The sequence below is a fragment of the Triplophysa rosa genome, linkage group LG24 (genome assembly GCF_024868665.1).
Source record: "Triplophysa rosa linkage group LG24, Trosa_1v2, whole genome shotgun sequence".
In the NCBI taxonomy this organism is placed as follows: Eukaryota; Metazoa; Chordata; class Actinopteri; order Cypriniformes; family Nemacheilidae; genus Triplophysa; species Triplophysa rosa.
In genome coordinates this window covers 14161606-14183752 of record NC_079913.1, presented here as the reverse complement: position 1 = coordinate 14183752, position 22147 = coordinate 14161606, and the positions used below count along the sequence as shown (strand labels likewise).

At 41.4% G+C, this 22147-nt stretch overlaps 3 protein-coding genes across 7 annotated transcripts in view; 2 read left to right on the top strand and 1 right to left on the bottom strand.

The window, feature by feature from the left end:
• LOC130547623 (uncharacterized) overlaps positions 1-19237 on the top strand; it is a 403303-nt gene extending 384066 nt beyond the window's left edge. For 3 of the 5 annotated variants that reach the window (XM_057323724.1, XM_057323723.1, XM_057323727.1), the window contains 2 exons: positions 15151-16001; positions 19124-19237. In XM_057323724.1, the coding sequence (XP_057179707.1) occupies positions 15151-15272 (122 nt within the window). In that variant the 3' untranslated portion in view covers positions 15273-16001; positions 19124-19237. Of the gene's footprint in view, positions 1-15150; positions 16105-19123 lie in introns of those variants that run through there. The other 2 variants (XM_057323726.1, XM_057323725.1) reach the window with 2 other exon arrangements.
• tprkb (Tp53rk binding protein) lies at positions 372-2425 on the bottom strand. Its single transcript, XM_057323729.1, has 4 exons — positions 2194-2425; positions 1016-1138; positions 731-907; positions 372-648 (listed from the first exon to the last, which is right to left on the bottom strand). The coding sequence occupies exons 1-4, from the start codon at positions 2332-2334 to the stop codon at positions 562-564; spliced, it is 528 nt and encodes a 175-aa protein (XP_057179712.1). The 5' UTR covers positions 2335-2425; the 3' UTR covers positions 372-561.
• Positions 2854-5705, top strand: alg10 (ALG10 alpha-1,2-mannosyltransferase). The gene is made up of 3 exons (XM_057323718.1): positions 2854-3192; positions 3269-3460; positions 3909-5705. The coding sequence occupies exons 1-3, from the start codon at positions 3028-3030 to the stop codon at positions 4965-4967; spliced, it is 1416 nt and encodes a 471-aa protein (XP_057179701.1). The 5' UTR covers positions 2854-3027; the 3' UTR covers positions 4968-5705.
• Positions 19238-22147: the final 2910 nt, after the last annotated feature.

Below are 22147 nucleotides of genomic sequence, written 5' to 3'. Positions count from 1 at the left end.
TGATTACATTATTTTTATGCATTTTCGTTTGTACATTGACACTCTAACAATAAAAAGTTGATCACAAAAAAAAGTATACAAATACTCGTACCTTTTTTTGACTAGTATTCTACATCACAAGTTTATATCTGTACAAATCAGTAATTTCAATCTGAGCCCAGCCAGTATGTGCACAAAAACAAGACACATTTATATCCAAATATCATGAACGATGTACGTTTTTTCCTCAGTGGTGCTTTAAAGATTTTAAAGACAATAGAGGTCAATGAAAATGGGTTTCAAGCAACTGCTGGGGAACATCCAAAGGTAAAGGCTTTCTTAGTGAAGATGGGTTACTTATGAACAGAGGCAAATGGGGAATATCTCAAAAGGCCAATGAAAAAAAAGATTTTATTCATACTTTAGTCAGAAGTCTTTAAACATTTGTAATTTTCCAAAACACCCTTAAACCAGTCTTTTGCGATATGTGGTTTAAAGATACATTTACATTAGCCAATAACATATAAACACAGGAGACTCACTATGAGTCCAATGAATATACATTTGTTTAAAGACCAACAACTATGCAACATCTTTTGTGGCCATCCTGCACACAACAGCATCCAACAGACTCCCACACCTTTCCTCCAATGGTGCAACTTTGTATAGCTGTATAAAAAAGAAGTACTTGTCAAATAAATGCCAGATTCATCTCAAATTCATTGACATCATTGTCTATGAAGAAACAAACCTTTTTAACTTTAGCAGCATCAGTGAATTCAGACACTTGATCAACATCAATCTGTTGTCCATCCACCTTTGAGATGATGTCATCAACATTGAGTGTTTCTTCTTTATTGTGTACTAACACAATATAAACAGCGTTGTCACTGTCTGAGATCCCAAACCTTTTGAAAGCTTCAGATATCTGTTAAAAGGGCCAAAAAGCTTAATGTTAAATAAAGTCACATTAAAAACTGAACAACCTATTCATATAGCATATAACAACTGAACTACTGTCCTGGAATCAACTTACATTGTTTGTTGGTGATAGATTAAAAATTATTTCAGAGTACATACTCCTGGTCTTCATTTTTCCATTTTTATGCAGGTGAACCGCTTTATTTGCGGCAACCAGAATCTGGAATGCATCCACAACCTATACAAAAATAATCAACTCAACTCAACTTTATTTATATAGCGCTTTTACAATTTTCATTGTTACAAAGCAGCTGTACATGAGACACATTGACTACAAGCAAAACAATCAAAGTTGTACCTGCAAAAACAAGAAAAGGTTGAAAACACAGAAGACAGACACACCCACACACAAAACACTCCACACACACAACACGCACACGCACCAACACACACAGAGACACACACACACACACACACACACATACACACACACACACACACACGTACGTACACAGACAAGTACGCACACACACACACGCTCAGTGAGAGCACACATTTAGGATAAAGGAGAGAGAAGCACAGGTCAAATATAGCAGATAATAAATTCCTATATGCAATATTAATTAAGTAAAACTTCAAGATTCTAAAGCAGCCCCCCCGGTCAGGCAGATAGTGCAAAAACAGTATGCAAACGGTGGCGAGGAACCCAAAACTCTAATCGAGAAAAAAAACCTCAGGAGAACCCAGGCCCAACCAGGGGATTCCAGTTCCCCTCTGGCAAAAGCTGCTGCCTCTGCACAAGCTCCAGAGAACTTGCACAACAAGGCTAAATAAAATAAATAAACTTAATAATAAAATAAATTTTAGTTTAAGATTATCATTAATAATCTAATAGCATTTGAAGTTTTGTGTTGAAGACATGTCAAGAGACCGCGTCCTTCTTTATCCAGCTCTATCATAATCAAATATGTAAATAACATAGAATTATCTCTCAGAAACAAAATATTGCTGCAAAACAGCACGATTTAAAGTTGAATCCCCCGTTATAAGGTATACAACAAAACACCGTGTGCACCTTGATGTGTCAGATAATAGTAACGTTACCATGGTACTGATGATTACGTTACCAAAGTTATACACCGTAATATTTACATGGTCTCCCAACGTACGGTTTGAATATCATAGTATTGATCGAAATAAGCATAGACATTGTTCCAAAACATGGCAGCAGAAGAAATGTAAACTTTGCAAGGAGTTTGTTAACAGTCGTAAAAAAGTAGCATGTGCTCTCACCATTGTTGGGTTAATCAAAGCGCCTTTAATTTCGCTATTCACTGCCATTTTTCTCAACTCTGCCGCATTCTTTAGATCTTTAAATAGCAGCTGAGTTACTGTGTATTCCGGGAATAGCTCTAAATCATGCGCACGATGCATTTTAATTATTATTCTTAACTGTTTTCACAGCGAAACACGATTCAACTACACACACTTCATGTGCCGCCCACAGACGGAATTAAAATAATGTGACACCATCATATGCTGTTGCAAATGGTCCGAGTCCGACATATGTTAAACTTTTTGTGTGTGTATAAAAGTATGCATACGTTACACAGTTTCAGTCAAAACATTTACTTTAAAAACTCCAAGACCACTAAAGAAAAAATACAAAATAAATAATAGATAAATGGGCGTTACCAAATAGCCCGGAAGTAGTCTGGAATTGGTCAAGTAAAATGGACCTAAATAATGTCCTTACTTTGTATTTTTTGTTTAATAGCTACCAAATGATCTCCGTTTATGACGCATCAATAATTTACTTTAAATTATGAAACATATCATTGTTATTAAATAGAAAACGTCTATATTAAAACACGCGAATTAAATTCCTTTAACTACTCTGACAAAATCGACGCGGAACTATTGTTTAACTGTTCAATGTTTCCATACGGACTATAGTTTGTGACGAACCATAAGATGAAAAAAATGAACATTTACTGTATGCTGTTTTATAATTATTTTACTCTAGTTGATCTTTGAGCTGTAGGAATGCGCGATATTTCTTAATCACTTCATAGGTTCTACTCGTGTATTATAAAAGATCGAGGTTTTCTGTGTGTTTGAATCAGTATGGAGAGATTTGAGCTTCACATATTCACAGCTCTGTGCAGCATAAACATCCTAATATCATGCCTTTTGTTCTCCAAAATCACACGGGAACAGAGGGATCCTTACATGGATGAGTTATTCCATGTCCCCCAAGCTCAGAAGTACTGTGAAGGGAAGTTTAATGAGGTATGGTGCTTAATGACGGATTTTGTTCGTCAGTTTGTTTGTGTTTCTATTTTTATTGTGTCTAATGTGTCAACAGTGGGATCCGATGATTACCACTCTCCCTGGTCTCTATTTGGCATCAGTGGGTCTGATCAAGCCTGTGGTGTGGCTGTCTGATCTAAAGGGCAAAGTTGTCTGCTCCACTGCCATGCTGCGATTTATCAATCTGCTATTCAACACTGGGAATCTATATATCATCTATCTGATCATCTGCAGACTGCACCCTAAGGTCTTTGATTTCAACTTAATTTAAGTTAATGTTTACTGTAACGATGTGATAATGGCTTCATCAATCTTTAAATGTGAGGTGTTGCTTTATAATGCTAATGGTGCGTGACAGTGATGTATTGCTAAGTATTTCGTGAGAAGAAAACAATGGATCAACTTTGATCTTTCAGTAAGATAGCAGTCATTTAAATTGAATGAGAATAAAAAATAGATACATATTTTTGTATTTATTTATAAAATAACATCTAATTGGATACTCACACATGATGTGGAAACGTTAAAATCATTGTTAAAATTTCTGTGTCTCTGTCAATTTGTTTCCATCATAACCAATTTGCCATTTATAAAAAATGTTATATATAAATACAAAAATCTAAAATTGAAATAAGGTCAAATTAACCATTCAATGTCATGCGCTTGTTCTCATTTCAGTATCTCTTTTTCTTTAGTCCCAATTTGCAGCCCGCAGAATGTTGTCCTCACTGATTCTGTCCACATTTCCTGTGCTCTACTTCTTCACGTTCCTGTACTACACTGACGCAGGTTCTACATTCTTCACGCTGTTCATGTACCTCATGGCACTGTACGGATGCCATAAAACAGCAGCACTGCTCGGCATTTGTGCCATCCTCTTACGCCAAACCAACATAATCTGGGTGGCGTTCTGCGCTGGCACTGTGGTGGCACAAAAACTGGATGAAAGCTGGCGGACTGAACTCTCAAAGAAGCGAGATGAGAAATCACTCTCCCAGGTCCCACTGACCATCAGTGGGGCAATGAGAGTTATACGTTTTCTGTTGGATTTCGTCAGAACAGCTAACAATATCAAATCTGTGGTTTTGTCGACATGGCCATATATGGTCATAGCTGCTGGTTTTCTGTTTTTTATAGTGTTGAACAATGGCATTGTGGTTGGTGATCGAAGCAGTCATGAAGCTTGTCTGAACTTTCCGCAGATTTTCTACTTCTTGTCATTTACTCTCATATTCTCTCTCCCTACCTCCCTGAGTTACCAAAGAGTGGTCAGGTTTTTCCAGTCCTTGCGCAAGCAACCTTTAACTTATCTCATACTTATGATCATCTTCTTGGTTTTGATTTGGAAATTCACATTTGTTCACAAATACCTGCTCGCAGACAACAGACATTATCCGTTTTATGTATGGAAAAGGATTTTCCAGAGACATGACCTTGTTCCATTCCTGCTGATCCCTGGATATGTCTTTGCAATGTGGAACTTTCTAGATACTTTAAAGCACAAGTCATTGTTTTGGTATCTGGCATTCTGCGTGTGTCTGGTGCTGGCCACCGTTCCACAGAAACTTTTGGAGTTTCGATACTTTATTTTGCCCTATCTGTTATACCGCATACATGTCCCTCTACCATCTCTGTTCAGACTCATGCTTGAGTTCAGCCTTTACACAGTAGTTAATGCAGCTGCACTATATATATTTCTATACAAATCATTCAAGTGGCCTGACAGTACCGATGCACAGAGATTCATGTGGTGACTTAACTGCAACAATTAATTAAATCTGTTATTTTCTGAGTGTTTCCCCCATTAAACCGAAAAAATTAAGATTATAATGTGCTGATCGTTATATTTATTTGTTGTTTTGTTCATTTAATTTTTCCATTTAATTCGTCTTTTTTAGTTTATTTACTTCTCTGTGTATTTACAGAAAATGGCTTAGCTGTTGACCAACCCATTTATTTTATTTTTGTTGAATTTTGTCATATTAAGTACAAACAGTGTTTTCAAAAGCCATGTTCTAGCCAATTGTGTTTTGTAGTTTATATAATGAATCTTGACAGTCTTTGTGATATTTTTGCATATCCATTTTGTTCAGAATTACTCATTTTAGCCCTGTCTGTGGTTTACTGTAGTAGACTATTTTCTCGTGTATTTTTTCACACTGTATTTGATTTCTGTCTGTATTTTTCACATTCTCGTTGGTCTTTTGGATTGTTGTTTCTTTTGGGATATTAAAGAGCTTTTTTGATGTCATAATATGGCTAAATACAACTTTTTTTATTGTGCCCCATAACCCTTATGTTTCAACAAGATGCCAGTCTATAATAAACTTGGAAAATTAGGAGAAGAGATTATTTATGCGTAGTCTTATCCTATAAATTTAATTTGCTTGTATTGCTGACTTTGAAGACGTCAGATTCTCCCTTTATTTTTATTTTTTTATTAACAAAGCAAAATGTAAAGTTTTTAAATCCTGCCAAGCTCAGAGGCACCAACACTGTTCAGGGACTATAGATGTGATTATAGATCTGCCACAAGGGGGCAGTTTCTACTTTGTTTTAAAACATTCTCAGTGAAATATCCTCAATACATGGTTTTTGCAGGGGTTGTTTAGGTATGTCTGAGTTTTTCTACTCGATTTTGTATAGGTAGCTATGGACCATTTTAAACCAAAATTTAAATGTATAACATATCCACTCAATCAGCCACAACATTAAAGCCACTGACAGGTGAAGTGAATTACATTAATTATATCGGCAATGGCACTTGTCAGGGAGTAGGCAGCAAGTGAACAGTCATGTCATGCATGTGCGTTGTTTACCTGGGGAAGAGATGGCAGCAGGATACACTTTAGGAGGAAGGCGGGGTGGTGGAAGCAGTTTTATAGCCAGGTACTACAAGACGTGTTCAGAGGTCTTTCTGCATCAGAGCTATTTGGCAGCACAAGGGGGCAGTGTTGTAGTCAAGACCAGCTCATTCGAGTCCAAGTCAAATCCGAGTCCAGAGTAGGTCGAGTTCGAGTCAAGACCGAGTCCAGAGAGGGTCGAGTCCGAGTCCTAGGACAAGAGATCTGAGACGAGACCTATAGAAATCTTCAAGAATATGTTAAAAGTTTGGTGGAAAGAATAAAACTGGCACCGAGCTCATAGAGTGCTCAGTGCATTAAATATACCATGGCATGTACACTTGTTTTATTTACTTAGACTGATATTAGTTTAAAAATATTATTAGCTGAGGGTAAAAAAGGCCACATAGTAAGTGTTGTAAAGGTAATTTTATTACAATTATGACTTCCCCCTGACCAAAGATATGTCCAAAAGACATCTTTTCTGCATCTTTCGATGTTGAAAAGACGTCCTTTTATTGGCCCATTATTACGTTTTCTGAACATCTGATATTGACGTACAGGGGACCTTGGTACAATGTAAAAACTGGTTGTTTATCAGTCTACTTTCAGTTCTCACATGGAAATAAATGAAATGAGACTCTGTGAAATGAGTTTTGTACCCACAATAATAACCATTATTATGATCAGTGTTTGCTTTAGTTGGGCTCTTGATCCTTGACTTTTGTTAAATTAATTCGTTCAGGTCATGTAATAGTGTTATAAAAACACTTGTGCACTGTGACATGCTTTTACAAAAGTTAGGGTTGTTCTCATGGAAATAGTCAGGCTGTAATAAAATGTATTAGTTTTAAACATTGATCAATTGATGACTGGTCTGAGTGCTCTGGCTAGTCAATGCACAAGTATTGAGAGAAAATAAACAAACATATTTCACTGACATCATCCCTCATCATACAACCCTCAACAATGATGACAATCGTCAAAATAATTCAGATAAACAGATCACCCAGCATGCATTGCAGCATGAAGCTTTCTTTTGTTGATTGTCACCATTGTTGAGTTTCATATGCATTTTCTTGATGTAGTTGTGTGTTAAAGTGGTTTAACAGATTGTGAATATGTTAATTCCTAAAAAAATCACAGTATATCAAACTACAGATCCACAGAGCTGACACATTAATAAACCAAACTCAATTATTAACAGTGATCTAAACAATTTCAAAATGCATGCATTTCCATTCAGAAGTAATCATCTCTTTGCTACAACTAATTTATTTTAACACACAGTTGTGGCTGAAGGAAACCCAATTTAACATTAAAATAGAAGAGCCAAGAGCTCAACTAAAGCTAAAAGAGATCACAATAATGGTGATTTTTGCAGGTACAAAAGTGATACTGATTCAATGCAATGCACATTGACAAATCATCCTTTTTTAACCTTGATTCAATGGTTGCTTGCTATCTTACTGCACTAAAATCATTCAGCTCAGTTTATTTAAAACAGTCTCACTTAATTTATTTCCATGTGTAAACTCAAAATTTCAACCAGTTTTTATTTTGTACAGACTGGACATCAATATTAGACAATCAGGAGATGCCATGAAAAGCTATAAAAACAACTTCCATTTTTGGCCCATAAAGGCATGTCTTTTCCATGTGTTTAATATTTTTGCTGGGACTCGAGTGGACTCGAGCATAAGTCCAATTCCGAACATGTTCGAGTACGAGTCGAGACCGAGTCAAAATGCACACAAGTCCATGACAAGACCAAGACCATTAAAATAGGGTTTCGAGACCGAGTTCAAGACCGAGTCCGAGTCTCGAGACTTCAACACTGCAAGGGGGACCTGCACAAAATTAGGCAGGTAGTTTTAATGTTTCATTTTAACAACTCCTTTCACACTGTGAATGTAATACATCATAATGCATAAATCCAATCGGGTGATTCTGAAAGAAGTACAACATTAATCTCTTCTACAATCTATTTGCTTCATTACAGACAAGATTAAGGTTTGAATGCCTTTCTTTACTGGTTTGTAAAACACCTGATCTAATCTTTGCAGTATTAACTCAGAAAGGAATTTGAAATGAAAATACAAACCAATCCAGCATGTAAATACTGGAAGTGGTGCACACAAGATTTATAGACCAATAAAATATTTTTTCTCAACAAGACAACACTGTTCTCAACATTGTTTTGCTGAGTTAAACGTTTTAATAAATTTTGGAGGCTTATAATAATAATAATAATCAATTAAATAACATTTTTATCAGCAATGATCATCCACATTTTAAACAATTGTATGGAAGAGATCAGCATAAACATTCTTCCATACTATGGTGAGTTATGGTTGTCACCAAAATGTCCTGTGTTCCATGAGCATGACGAAATTCAAACCACATACACTGAACTTTACAACTGACTGAAAAAACTGACATATATAGACCTCCTGGGGACGGGTCCATAAGAACATGAATTTAGACACCACTGAATTCAGATCAGTTCTCTGACACTTTTCAGTCTCATTTCAGTCTCATACATTTACACTGATGGAGGTTACGTTTGAATAATTACTACCTGACAGAGTTCACATGAGTTTTTCCTTTTTGGGAAATAATTACAGCTATTTTCATGTAAAACGCATACACGAAAGGCGTGCTGCCTTTACGACATTGTGACATTGCCACTCCTAAAAACCTTTCTTGTAAACCAATTAAATATGACACAATAAAATACAGTGGGTGGAGACTGCATCCACAGCCACACATTTATTCATTACATTGACAGGTTAATTATTTAGCGCACATTGTTTTTAAAGTTTCATGCAAAGCAGAAGTGGGCATCGGCTTCCTCATGCTTAAAGACTGTTGTATTGTAATCACAGGCAAAATATTTATATTTTATACAATCGAAACATTGCCGGTAGTAAGCGTGGAGAGAAATGTAGTGGTATTTTGCTTGGGGTGCCAGATGGTGTCCCCTGCCTGGGACAGGAGTTCTCTCCTCAATGGAATCTGCCAGACTGTCGATAGGTTCACCAGCTACAAAAACCATGGCTGATTGGGCCACTTCGGCACCACCAAAAAGAGGGTGGCTCTCTCCTCCCTGATCTTCTGCAGCACTAGTGGCAATAGCTTCATGGGAGGGAATGCATACTAACCTCGGGGACAGCTGCTCGATAGCGCATCTCCCTCCAGGGGAGTGCTCGTGAGAGAGAAAAACAGCGGGCAGCGGGTATTCTTTTCTGAAGTGAAGAGGTCGATCTCCGCTGTCCAAGAGGCTACAAATCATCTTTACCGTTAGAGGATGCAGCCTGCATTCTCCATGTATAATGCCCCCTCTGGAGAGCATGTCAGCTTCACGGTTCAATTCTCCAGGTACATGAACTGCCTTGATCAAGAAAAGCTGGGCCAGCTGAGAAAAGAAGACGCTGGGCCAGCCTGAACCTCCCTGACGATTGATGTAAGCCACCACCGCTTAACTGTCCATCTGTATGAGAACGTGATGGTCTCTCACGAATAGCAGAAATTGCTGAAGTGCTAAACACATCGCTTCGCACACACTCCAAGCAGTTTATGTTTGCTGCTTCAAGGCGGTCATCCACATGCCGGACGCTGGTCTTCCATCGCAGAGAGCTCCCCCAGCCTGACAGAGACGCATCCGTTGTAACCACTTTGCGTCTGAGCACCCTGCCTAAACTGATCCCTCGCTCATACATACTCATGTTAAGCCAAGGCGACAGCGTCTCGATACAATTCCCACTCTCCATGCTCTTTGGGGGATTTGGCCCTTTAGCCAAATTTGTAGCGGTCTCATATGCAGCAGACCTAGACAGCACACAGCTGCTGCAGCCGCCCTCAGCTGGAGAGGCCACTGAAACATCTTCAGGGGAACCAAAGTGCTCCTCGCAATCGAATTCAGAACGCTTAAAATGGTTTGAATTGTCTCCGACGACAAGCGCGCAATCATCGCAAGTCTACAGTTTTTCCTAAGAATGTGATTGACTGACAAGGCTGCAACACGCTCTTCTGCATGTTCACTGACAGGCCTAGGTGCTCTAGATGGGCAAGGAGCTCGCACCTGTGAACCTCTAAAGTGTCCTGCGATTGGGCGACAGTGAGCCATCGTCGAGGTAATTCAGAATGTGCATCCTGCTGAGTCTCAGGGGGGAGAGTGCTGCATTTTTTGAATGTGCAAGGGGCTAGGGCGAGCCTGAACGGTAGCACTTTGAACTGATAAGCAATGCCTTTCTGTACAATATTTACCACCCAATTCGAAACTGCCGGAAGCAACGCCCACACGCTCAGGGAATTCATTAGAGGTTGCATCAGAGACTGCTGCGGCAAGGGCTGCGTGCCAGTCGCTCGAGCAGAGATGCGCCGCGATGGCTTCCTCAAAAGGTGGTGACTGGGAGTAGCCATGTTTGTCCGCCCCTTCTACCACCGTGAGGAGATGAGTTCCCTCGGGTACGGGCTGAGTGAGGGGAGTGCCATGACCGGGTTATCTCCTCGTGGAGCTCTGGAAAGAACGGCTGCAGCCTCTGTGGAGTGTCAGAGTGGCGGCCTGCGCTGAGGTAAGTGCCGTCCATCCACCTACCAGCCGGTTGCTCTGGGCAGCGGCGGACTGGCCATCTGGAGCACCGGGAGTTTTCCCGGTGGGCTGCTGTTAAATGTGGGCCGTCCCACTCAGTACAAAAAGTCAGAAGCCATAATATTACATCTCTTTATATTCAGATGGATAAGTGCGTCGATCGTGCACAAAAGAGCGTGTGTTTGTGCTTGCGAATGTCCTGCCCTCCCTTCCCTGGCTGTTGTAATTTCTGTGTCCCAGTGGTTTAATGCAGCAGCGGTAACAAGTGCTTGTCAATGTCAAAAGATTGACCAATCAAATTAAATAAAGACCGGGTTCACAGAATTCCAGTCAATCAAATTACAGAGAGCATGCAGAATACAGCCAATCAAACTAAAGAAGACAGAACTTTCAGCCAATCAAATTGAAGGAGGCAGGACTTACTGTCGGTAGGCGGGCGCTTAACATGCGCAAACTCCAATGTGGGGATTCAGTTTGAATTATGACCATTTAGTGAGATGTAAGAAGGCAAACATAACAAAGCCAACAGTTTTACAATAAAAATGTTTGTGAGTTTTGCTGTTGAAAACTTAGAAAAATGAAAAATGGTTTGTCACATAATTTAAGACAGACTGAAACAGGTAAGATATAGCATATCAGGCATAAGATATGACTGTGTATATAGTCCATTTTATTAGCATGGAAGAATTCAATAAACTGCAGAACTATCATCACAGGCAATGAAATGACTTTTAATTTTCCTGTCAAATTTGTATTCAATGTATAGTTTTAAAAAGCTTATTAAGCTCTTTTTATTAAGCTTATAAGTAAGGTACTTACTTATTAAGCCCAAATAATGAATGTTTTCTCTCCTCTCTTTCTCTTCTCAATTTATAAATCCTAAACACTAACTTTTTAAAACTTGTATAAATGTTGATTTTGAAATTTATAGCTCAATAGATTTAAAACAATATTTGTAAGCAAAGTCTAGTCACACCATGTCATGGTCAGATTAAATACATTGCCTTATATTACAACAAATACTTTATATTAAATTTACATGTTTAGGCAGGCTTTTATGTCATTTTGATTTCTGTTTGTTGCTTAGCCTTGTTACTGGCCTTTACTGTTTAATGTTTTATTGACTTGCAAGGTGGCATGAAAGGTCTTAAAAAACATTTACATTTATGAATTATAGTGCTATAGAATGTTTGTGCATCAGTGCATTGTTGTGTTATGTTATGTTGCGAGCTGGGTTTTGTGGGCCTCTCCTGCTGAAGAAGTCCAGGGCCACTTTTTACTCCCAGTCCGCCACTGGCTCTGGGGCTGACCATTCCAGGCCCATATCGCTCACGGCCTCGGTGAGTAGCTGGAGAAGCTCCTGATCGAGTGAAGCTGGTGCAGCCGATTCGTCCACTGCCTTTTCTGACCAGTCGCCTGGGTCAGAGGCGGTCATGGACAAGATATCCTCTTCCTCACAACCAAAAGAGATGATGGCTTGTGCTTTGGGGGAAGGGTGAAGACTTTCCTCGGAGTAAGAGACTGGAGACTCTGGCAGTCTGTGAGAGCACAGGCACTGCGCCGGCGTCGTAACATCCGCGGAGCTCGTAAAGGGAGCCCCACTTGACCTCCCTACCCACAGCTCGACGGCGGCAGGAGGGGAAGGCGCTGGAAGATTATTATTTTTGTATATTTCTGTAAGGGAATAGTTAATCTCCTGTCTAGATAACCTTTGTCCTCTGTCCTCCAGACCAGGTCGCGCCATCCCCTCCTGCCCTTGGCTGTCTGACATCCTCTGTGAACAACGGAGTACACTCAGGGCTGCTGAAAGGAAATGGCGCAAGACCAAGAATCCTGCTGACCTAAGGGACTACCAGTCACTACTCTCCTCTTTTTCTGCTAGTGTTACCACAGCTAAAATATGTTTCTATACCACCAAGGTGAGCAAGGCACCTAACACTCTGCAGCTTTTCAAGACATTTAACTCTCTTCTTTGCCCCCCTCCTCCCCCGCCCACTTCATTTTTGACTGCAGAGGACTTTTTCACTGAGAAAACATCATCCATCAGCAAACAATTCTCAGCACATCAGACCTCGGTACACACTACCCTGACTTCAAACATTGAACTCTTTCGCCCCAGTGACTGACACTGAAGTCACCAGACTTCTCTCCAGCCACCCCACCACCTGTCCCCTTGACCCAATCCCCTCCCATCTCCTTCAGGCCATATCCAGCACACTCACACCAGCACTCACACACATCAGCACTCACACACATCATCAACCCTACCTGCTCACCGGCACTTTTCCATCCACATTCAAACAGGCCCAGGTCATGCCCCTACTTAAGAAACCCACATTGGACCTCTACTACCGACAGTTACAGACTTGTCTCTCTCCTCTCATTTATTGCAAAAACACTTGAAAGGGCAGTTTTCAACCAGGTGTCTTCCTACCTATCCCAGAACAAACTACTGGATGACAAGCAGTATGGCTTCAAAACGAACCACTCCACTGAGACTGCACTGCTATCGGTCACAGAAGCACTGCGGCTAGCCAAGGCGGAATCTAAATCATCGGTCCTGATTCTGCTAGACCTACATATCTGCAGCATTTGACACTGTCAATCACCAAATACTGCTAGCAACCCTGTCATCTCTAGGAATCTCAGGCACTCTTCTCCGCTGGTTCAAATCCTACCTCTCCGGCAGATCCTTCAGGGTGTCATGGAGGGGCTCGCTGTCCACTGCTCACCACATGATCACTGGGGTCCCTCAGGGATTGAAGCTTGGACCGCTGCTTTTTTCTATCTACACGACATCATTGGGACCCATCATACGGGCACACGGCTTCTCATATCACTGTTATGCTGACGACACCCAGATTTACATTTCGTTTCACCCAGACGATACCACTGTAGCAGCTCGCATTGCAGACTGCCTAGAAGACATCTCAGCTTGGATGAAAGAGCATCACCTACAGCTGAACCCTGCCAAGACAGAACTACTCGTGTTTCCGGCACACCCCACGGTGCAACACGATCTCACCATCCAATTTGGCAATACCACAATCACTCCTTCCAAAACAGCCAGGAACCTCGGAGTCATATTTGATAAACAGCTGTCCTTCAATTATCACATTGCAAAGACAACGCGGTCATGCAGATATGCCTTATTTAACATTAGAAAGGTTAGACTCTTTCTCACTGAGCATGCGGCACAACTCCAGGCCCTGGTAATCTCAAGGTTGGACTACTGCACTTCTCTCCTTGCTGGTCTTCCTGCAAAGGCTATCAAACCACTCCAGCTGGTTCAGAATGCAGCAGCACGCCTCGTCTTCCAACAGCCCAAGAGGGCTCACGTGAAGGGCTTGGTTGAAGTCCGTATCAGATTCAAGTCACTAATGCTTGCCTACAGGACTATCACTGGATCTGCTCCGGCATACTTTCACACCCTCCTACACCCCATCAAGAACCCTGCGTTCAGCAAACGAGCGGCGTCTTGTATTGCCTTCTCAAAAGGGCAGTAAATCACTTTCCCACCCATTCTTCTTCACAACTCCTTCTTGGTGGAACATTCTTCCTAACTCAGTCCGGTCAACCACATCTCTCACAACATTCAAAAAACTACTTAAAACTCATCTGTTCTGTGAGTACTTGACAGACAAATGAGTAAAATGACTAAATAACACTAACCCTCTCTCTTTCTCTCACCAGGTATTGATCTGGCTTTTGTTGAAACTAGTAACTTTATATTAGTACCTATTGTATTATTGCTCAGGGGCCGACTGACCAGTAGGACATTTTGTCAAAGTCCAGAACGGCCGTCCCACCGACGGCCTACGGCCGTGACCAGGGGCAGACCAGCCATCTGGACTATCGGAACTTTTCCTGGTGGGCCGCTAATGTATGGGACCGGAATGAATGCTTAGGCCGGACAGATGGACGTTATTAACGCGAATGCACGCAAAGAGAAGGCATTAGCGAGCCGGACACGTATACATGTTACGCAATGACACGTTATATACATTACTTAGTTTTTGTCCTTTCACAACGCTAAAATGTAAAGCCATTTTCACCCTTTTTTATGTTTTACCAACTAAATTAATTCTAGATCTGACTATTTAACTGACTATATTCTGATTTTGAACTAAATGTTACACTACTTACATTTTTCAGGAATCTTACTGTCATGGTTGTCAAGACGTCACTTCCTGTTTGCTGAGAGCGCGTGGTTTGAGTCGGAGCTCTTTCAAACTTATTCTTAATACATCGTTTATTCTTGTTATATCTTAAGACTTGTGTTTTAAATTGTTATTCACCGAGGGTAAAACATATCCTTAAGTATATCCCATACCAAAAATCGTCCTTAAACGCACCGATAATTTATTTTTATCGGATCACTCGCTATTAGCCTCAGGCTGTTAGCATTCCCAGCCTGTCTGCTTACTGCTTAACACACTGTTCTCATTATTACATCACTAATGGCTAATGTTTCAGATGTGTTTGTACCTCTGAGTGCAGATGAGGAAACGATCGCACATCAGTCGGAACTGGAGGCTGTGGAGAAGCAGATCCAGGATCTACTAGAGAAGCAGACACGGCTGCGAGAACGTAAAAACGGCGCTGGAAACATCCAGAGCTGACGCTCGCAAATCCGCGGTAAGTTTTCATCGCGATTTTAATACTCCTTCCACTTCTACTCCGCGTGTTTCTCTGCACAGAGCCCAGGCTTCGAGAACACGGTCAGCCCAAATGAACTTCACTCCTGCACCGGCACACCCACGGCGAAAGGCGCGAGCCAGGACTGGAGCGATGACCCAACCGCCGCTTTGCCGCCCTCTGCAAGACGGAATGCAACGCTGTGGTCATCGGAGACTCAATCGTCCGGAACTTATGCGCTTCCTCCACTAAAGGTAAGGTGCGCACTTCATTGTTTTCCTGGCGCCCGTGTTCTTGATGTCTCTGCGCAGGTACCTGCGATCCTGAAGGACGATGCTAACGTCGGAGCTGTCGTGCTGCACACGGGGGTGAATGACGTCAGGATGAGGCAGTCGGAGATCCTGAAGAGGGACTTCAGGAGTCTGATCGAGATGGTACGCAACGCATCGCCCACGGCGAGGATCATCGTATCAGGGCCGCTTCCTACCTACCGACGAGGGAATGAAAAGTTCAGTAGACTATTTGCTCTAAATAAATGGTTGATGTCATGGTGTATTGAACAGAAGCTGCTCTCTGTTGATCATTTTGATCTGTTCTGGGAGCGACCTAGGCTCTTTCGCCCTGACGGCCTGCACCCCAGCAGCATCGGAGCGGTTCTTCTGTCTGACAACATCTCAAAGACGCTACGCACCGCTTGACTACGTCTCCCAGCGGTAAGTCAAAACTTCAACCATAGTCTGTGTTCCTCCCACTCATCTGTTATAAATGTTACTGCTTCCAAATGCATAGAGACTGTGTCTGTCCCCCGAATAATACTACAAAATAACAAAATAGCCAAATCTCAGAGAAAAAATCTAATCGTGATTAAACCTGAGGACAATGTAATAAACGACCAAAACAAACTCATAAAGTTCGGCCTACTTAATATTAGATCACTAAATTCAAAAGCAGTTATTGTAAATGAAATGATCACAGACAACAGTTTTGATATACTTTGCCTTACCGAAACCTGGCTTAAACCAAATGATTATTACGGTCTAAATGAGTGTACACCACCAAGCTACTGTTATATGCATGAGCCACGTCCGGTTGGTCGAGGTGGCGGTGTCGCAACAATCTTTAGAGACTTTCTTACTGTAACTCAGAGAACGGAGCATAAATTTAAATCATTTGAAGTGCTTGCGTTGAACATAATTGTTCCAATTGACAGTAAAAAACCATTGCTTTCTTGTACGTTGGCTACAGTGTATAGACCCCCTGGTCCCTACACTGATTTTCTGAAAGAGTTTGCGGACTTCCTATCGGACCTATTGGTTAACGTTGATAAAGTACTAATTGTCGGAGACTTTAATATCCACGTAGATAGTGCTAACGATGCATTAGCAGTGGCGTTTACAGAGCTATTACACTCTTTTGGAGTAACACAACACATCAATGGACCCACTCATCGATTTAATCATACACTAGACTTGATTATATCTCACGGAGCCGATCTAACCAATATAGATATTATACCTCAAAGCGACGATGTCACTGATCACTATCTTATAACATGTACACTGCGCACTGCAGAAATCAGCCGTTTAACTCGTTATCGACAGGGTAGAACAATTACCTCGACTACTAAAGATAGTTTCGCAAAGAGCTTGCCAGATCTGACTCCTTTAATAACCATACCAATAAATATAGAATCGCTCGATGACATGACCAGCAAATTGGGCACTATTTTCTCTAATACATTAGAAGCTGTCGCACCTATGAAGTCAAAAAAGATTAATGAGAAAAACGCAGCACCATGGTACAATAGCACCACTCGCGCCCTTAAAAGAGAAACACGTAAACTGGAGCGCAAATGGAAACAAACCCAATTAGAGGTCTTTAAAATTGCGTGGAAAGAGAGTGCAAACTGTTATAAAAAGGCACTAAAAGCAGCAAAGGCTGAGCACCTCCGTAACCTCATAGAAACTAACAAAAACAATCCAAGGTTTTTATTTAGTACAGTTGCTAAACTAACAAATAAACAGACTTCACCTGACCTGGGTATTCCGCCGCACCTTGGTAGCAATGATTTCATGAATTTTTTTACAGAGAAAATCGAAAACATACGAGACAAAATAGTAAAAACTCAACCTCCAAGTCTGTCCTATAAATTAGTACCAACCATCGCCCCAAAAGAAAGGCTACAGTGTTTTTCACCTATAAAACAGGAAGATTTAATTAAACTTATTGCAACATCTAAACCTACAACTTGCTTATTAGACCCCATACCAACTAAATTATTAAAAGAGTTATTACCCGTTGCAATTGAGCCCATTTATAACATTATCAACTCGTCAATTAATCTAGGCCATGTCCCAGGACCCTTTAAACTGGCCGTCATTAAGCCTCTTATCAAGAAACCAAACTTAGACCCCAATGAACTAGGAAACTATAGACCGATTTCAAATCTCCCTTACCTGTCTAAAATACTAGAAAAAGTAGTGTCCACTCAGTTGTGCTCTTTCTTACAAAATAATGACATACACGAAAAATTCCAGTCAGGCTTTAGACCGCATCATAGTACTGAAACTGCGCTCGTTAAAATTACAAACGACCTGCTTATAGCATCAGATAAAGGTAACATCTCACTCCTAGTCCTGCTCGACCTTAGTGCTGCGTTCGATACTGTAGACCATAAAATACTTCTAGATCGCTTACACAATTATACCGGTATTCAGGGACAGGCACTACAATGGTTCAGATCTTACTTATCAGACAGACATCAATTTGTCCATTTAAATGGGGAATCATCAAATCTAACGCAAGTAAATTATGGATTACCTCAGGGATCGGTTTTAGGACCCTTGCTATTCTCCATATACATGCTGCCCCTTGGAAACATTATTAGAAAACATGGAATTAGCTTCCACTGTTATGCAGATGATACTCAGCTATATATCTCATCAAGACCAGATGATTCCTTCCAACTATCCAAATTGGCAGAGTGCATCGACGATATAAAGCATTGGATGACTTGTAATTTCCTTCTTTTAAATTCTAATAAAACAGAAATATTACTTATCGGACCAAAGACACGTGAGCAGAATATTTCGGATTATGACCTGCAAATTGAAGGCTGCACTGTTACTCCAACAAATACAGTTAAAGACCTTGGCGTTATATTAGACAGCAACCTGTCATTTAAAAATCACATCTCAAATGTCACAAAAACAGCCTTCTTCCACCTTAGAAATGTTGCCAAATTGCGAAATATTTTATGTGTGGCTGACGCAGAGAAGCTTATTCATGCATTTGTGACCTCAAGACTTGACTACTGTAATGCACTGCTTAGTGGTTGTCCTGCAGCATCAATAAACAAACTACAGTTAGTTCAGAATGCAGCTGCCAGAGTTCTAACCAGGTCCAGAAAATACGATCACATAACCCCAATGTTATCAACCCTTCACTGGTTACCCATTAAGTATCGTATTGACTTTAAAGTTCTTTTAATTACTTATAAAGCCTTAAACGGTTTAGCCCCTACCTACATAACAGAGCTTCTACCACACTACAACCCATCACGCTCTCTAAGATCTCAAAACTCCAGACTTTTGATAACACCTAGAATAACTAAATCCACCAAAGGGGGTAGAGCTTTCTCATACGTAGCACCTAAACTCTGGAATAGCCTCCCCGATACTATTCGAGGGTCAGACACACTCTCCCAATTTAAATCTAGATTAAAGACACATCTTTTCAGCCAAGCATTCACTAATACATAGCTAATGAACAGCAGCTACGCTAATTATTCTCTTTCTGTTTCTGCCCTCGCCTCGGGATGCCCATCCCGAGGTAGGGAGAGATTCCGCCAGGCCCAGATGAACGTCATATGCCCATCCACAACTAGAGATTACGCCAGCTACATCGGAAAATCCCGTACCATCCTCCTGCGAGAGCCTGCGGACTGACTGACCATCCAGCTCCATCCAAGGCAATTCCATCACCACCCAAGAAAAAGGCGACCATCTGGCCGGCCCAGCTCAGACAATTCCATCCCCAACCGAGAGCAAAGACGGACTACCTGTCACATAAATTCTAAATTTACAATACTTGGTATTTAATGCTAAACTTACATCACATGACAGCAGTTTGAAGTTATGGCTGCACTCGGTGACTTTGATTGGAGGTAGCTGGGTGGGTGCTGTAGGGAGTGGGGGGGCTTGTTGGTTGTGGTTCGGGGCGTTTCATTTGTTGGGACTGTGTGGGTCTGGTCTGGTTGGTCTTGTTTTGTGGTCGATGTCGGACAACAGAGGAATAAAGTTAATTATGCCATTACTACTTTTCCCTGGTTGTTCCTCTGTTGTCTGTTGTTGATCGCGGAATGGGACCGGGTTGGACCTGCACGGTTTCGGCGGGTGGGGTTTCCTGGGTCGCGGCTCGTGGGCTCTCCCTGTTCTTCGTGGACGTTGCTCGGTGGCTTTGGTCGGGGTCACTGAGTGCAGCTATGACACGTCAGAGGAGATCTGGCCCTTTTCTCCCGAGTTTTTTTTTTTTTTCTCCATTATTCATCATTGGAGTTTGGGTTCCTCGCCACAGCAGAGCAGTGCAGTGTTGGCTTGCTCACCGGGAGACTGCATTTATTTATTTATTTATTCATTTATTTATTAGATATTATTTATTATAATGATCTTGCTTGGTCTATAAACACCATGCACTGTGCTGTGTTTTACCTTTCTGTGTTTTCTTATTTGCTCCTGTAAAGCTGCTTTGGAACAATGCACATTGTGAAAAGCGCTATATAAATAAAATTGAATTGAATTGAATTGAATGGTTCTGCCTCTTCTTGTGACTCAGCTGGCGTTCCAGCCGGTGACCCTGCGCTGCCCTGCCTCCAGTTCGGCAACCTGTCCGGCCCTGCTGGCACTCCAACCGGCAGCCAAACCTGCCCCGATAAAGTCCCCCCGGACTATGACTCCCCCACCCAGCACCAATCCCTTTGGACTTCCCCCTATGGACTCTTTCGTTCGCCCACCCCCCCTCCCATGTTTGTTATTTTTATTGTGTCACCCCCAACCCCTTTATTGTTATTTCATGTTTACCCTTGTTGATGTTTACTATGTTTTCTTGGATGTTGTCTGTTACCCAGTCTTGTCTGCCCCTTGGTGAACGCCTTCTGTCATGAGCCTCCTGTTTTGTGTGGAGAGAAACATATTATTGTCGGTCACGACATAATATGCATTCTCTCCGGTCTCGTCTATGGCCCCGCCCCTCTCGTTCTCTCGTTTATCTTCCCTTCAGTGTTTCATTACCGACACCTGTCCCTTGTTAATTATCCTTTGTTAGTTCCCCTATACTATGCCTTTGTGTCTTCTTGTCCTGTGCTCGTTCGTTTTGTACCATTTGCGTGTTTGCTATGTGTACCTTGCCATACTTTTGCCTTACCTTGCCTTGTCTCGCCTTGCCTTTTGCCTTACCTACCCAAATCGTGTTTGTTTGACGTTGTGTCGTTGTGTAGCATTTAGTTTATTTTTGCCCCCTTGTTGGAAGTGTTTTGTTCTCAAGTTTTTATATTAGTTGTATTCTTGTTTTGTTACCGTGTTTCCCCATCGTGGGTTTTTCTTTTGTGTTTAATAAATTATTTTTTTACCCCTTCAGCGCTGCCTGCACTTGGGTTCTTTCCTAGAAACCATAACACTTACATTAGTGCAGAAGTTTTTAAGATCATTCCACGCATACAGTGACATACATGACATGTTTCCTTTATTTAGTCTAAATTTCAAGTGGCCGTGAAGCCACAGTTGTAACCTGGCTACTCCTTGGGATACACTTAGTAAGTTCATAAATGCTGGTCCAGTTTGTTGCAATGGTTTTCTATATTGTTTCATAACAGATCACATCGGTTCATTAAAAAAAACTGTCCTGCATGTAACTCATTGGTGAATTTTGGGTAAGCGAAAAGTATTTTTATATCATTTTATTATAGAAGTTTGGGATGCCACATACTAGGGATGCCACAATACTCAATATAATATTGAACCATTCGGTACGACCTCCACGGTTCAATACGTGAGTGAATTGCGGTTTTCCGGTTTGCGTTTAAATTTTTCCGTGCGCTTAATTACACTGTTGTGAACTGGCTCTGTCCGTGTTTGTCTGTATGCTGAGATAGATAAACGCATCCCCAATATCTAATAGCGAGTGGTGATCGGGCGGTGAAGCGAGACTGCCTGCAACACAAGAAGCAATGTGCTGTTGTCGAGTATAATGCTGACGAACAGACGCGAGCTGGCTTTATTGTATGCCCGTTGTACTAAAGTGATAATGTTCAAATTTGGCACATCAAGAATGTATTTTTACACTGCATACGAAAGCAGCACGTTCGCGTTGCTCTCAGCACATGCAGAAAGAGCGTCTACAGCACCACGCCAAGTCGTTTAACGAAAGTCATGCCACTAGGCGGCCTTTCAGACAGCTATTTACGTCATAGCAAGAGCACCTCCAAGCAGCTATACGCCCTTTTCACATGACGTCACGCATCTTTCGTTCTGCTGCGAAGCAGTGTATCGTTAGGGTGATCGCCAAGATGGCGCCCTGATAAAACGAAGTTGTCAGAGCTCCTAACCAAACTTTAATGTTCTCAAGAAAGTAGCTATATTTTATCAATATTTAATTATGGAATTCGACTTAAACGTATAGTGCACTAAATGTATAGTTCTACAAACATGTCAAAGATGGAGAAACGGAAGGAACGATCGGACAATGTTATCGACAGCAGTATGGACGTCCACGATTACGCTGCTTCTGCATCAAATGAGTGCGATTATTCCACCACTCCGCTCCCGGACACTCCAAGCAAACCACCTGCTCAAAAAAAAGGTAA

What these genes read in the sequence shown, in the direction of transcription:
- tprkb (XM_057323729.1), bottom strand. Translation starts at nt 2,334, where the DNA reads ATGCATCGTGCGCATGATTTAGAGCTATTCCCGGAATACACAGTAACT. An exon ending in CTTTGATTAACCCAACAATG is followed by an intron (nt 1,139 to 2,193) that starts GTGAGAGCACAT and finishes ATTTTTGTATAG; the next exon opens with GTTGTGGATGCATTCCAGAT. An exon ending in ATCTATCACCAACAAACAAT is followed by an intron (nt 908 to 1,015) that starts GTAAGTTGATTC and finishes CCCTTTTAACAG; the next exon opens with ATATCTGAAGCTTTCAAAAG.
- alg10 (XM_057323718.1), top strand. Translation starts at nt 3,028, where the DNA reads ATGGAGAGATTTGAGCTTCACATATTCACAGCTCTGTGCAGCATAAAC. An exon ending in GTGAAGGGAAGTTTAATGAG is followed by an intron (nt 3,193 to 3,268) that starts GTATGGTGCTTA and finishes ATGTGTCAACAG; the next exon opens with TGGGATCCGATGATTACCAC. An exon ending in TCTGCAGACTGCACCCTAAG is followed by an intron (nt 3,461 to 3,908) that starts GTCTTTGATTTC and finishes CTTTTTCTTTAG; the next exon opens with TCCCAATTTGCAGCCCGCAG.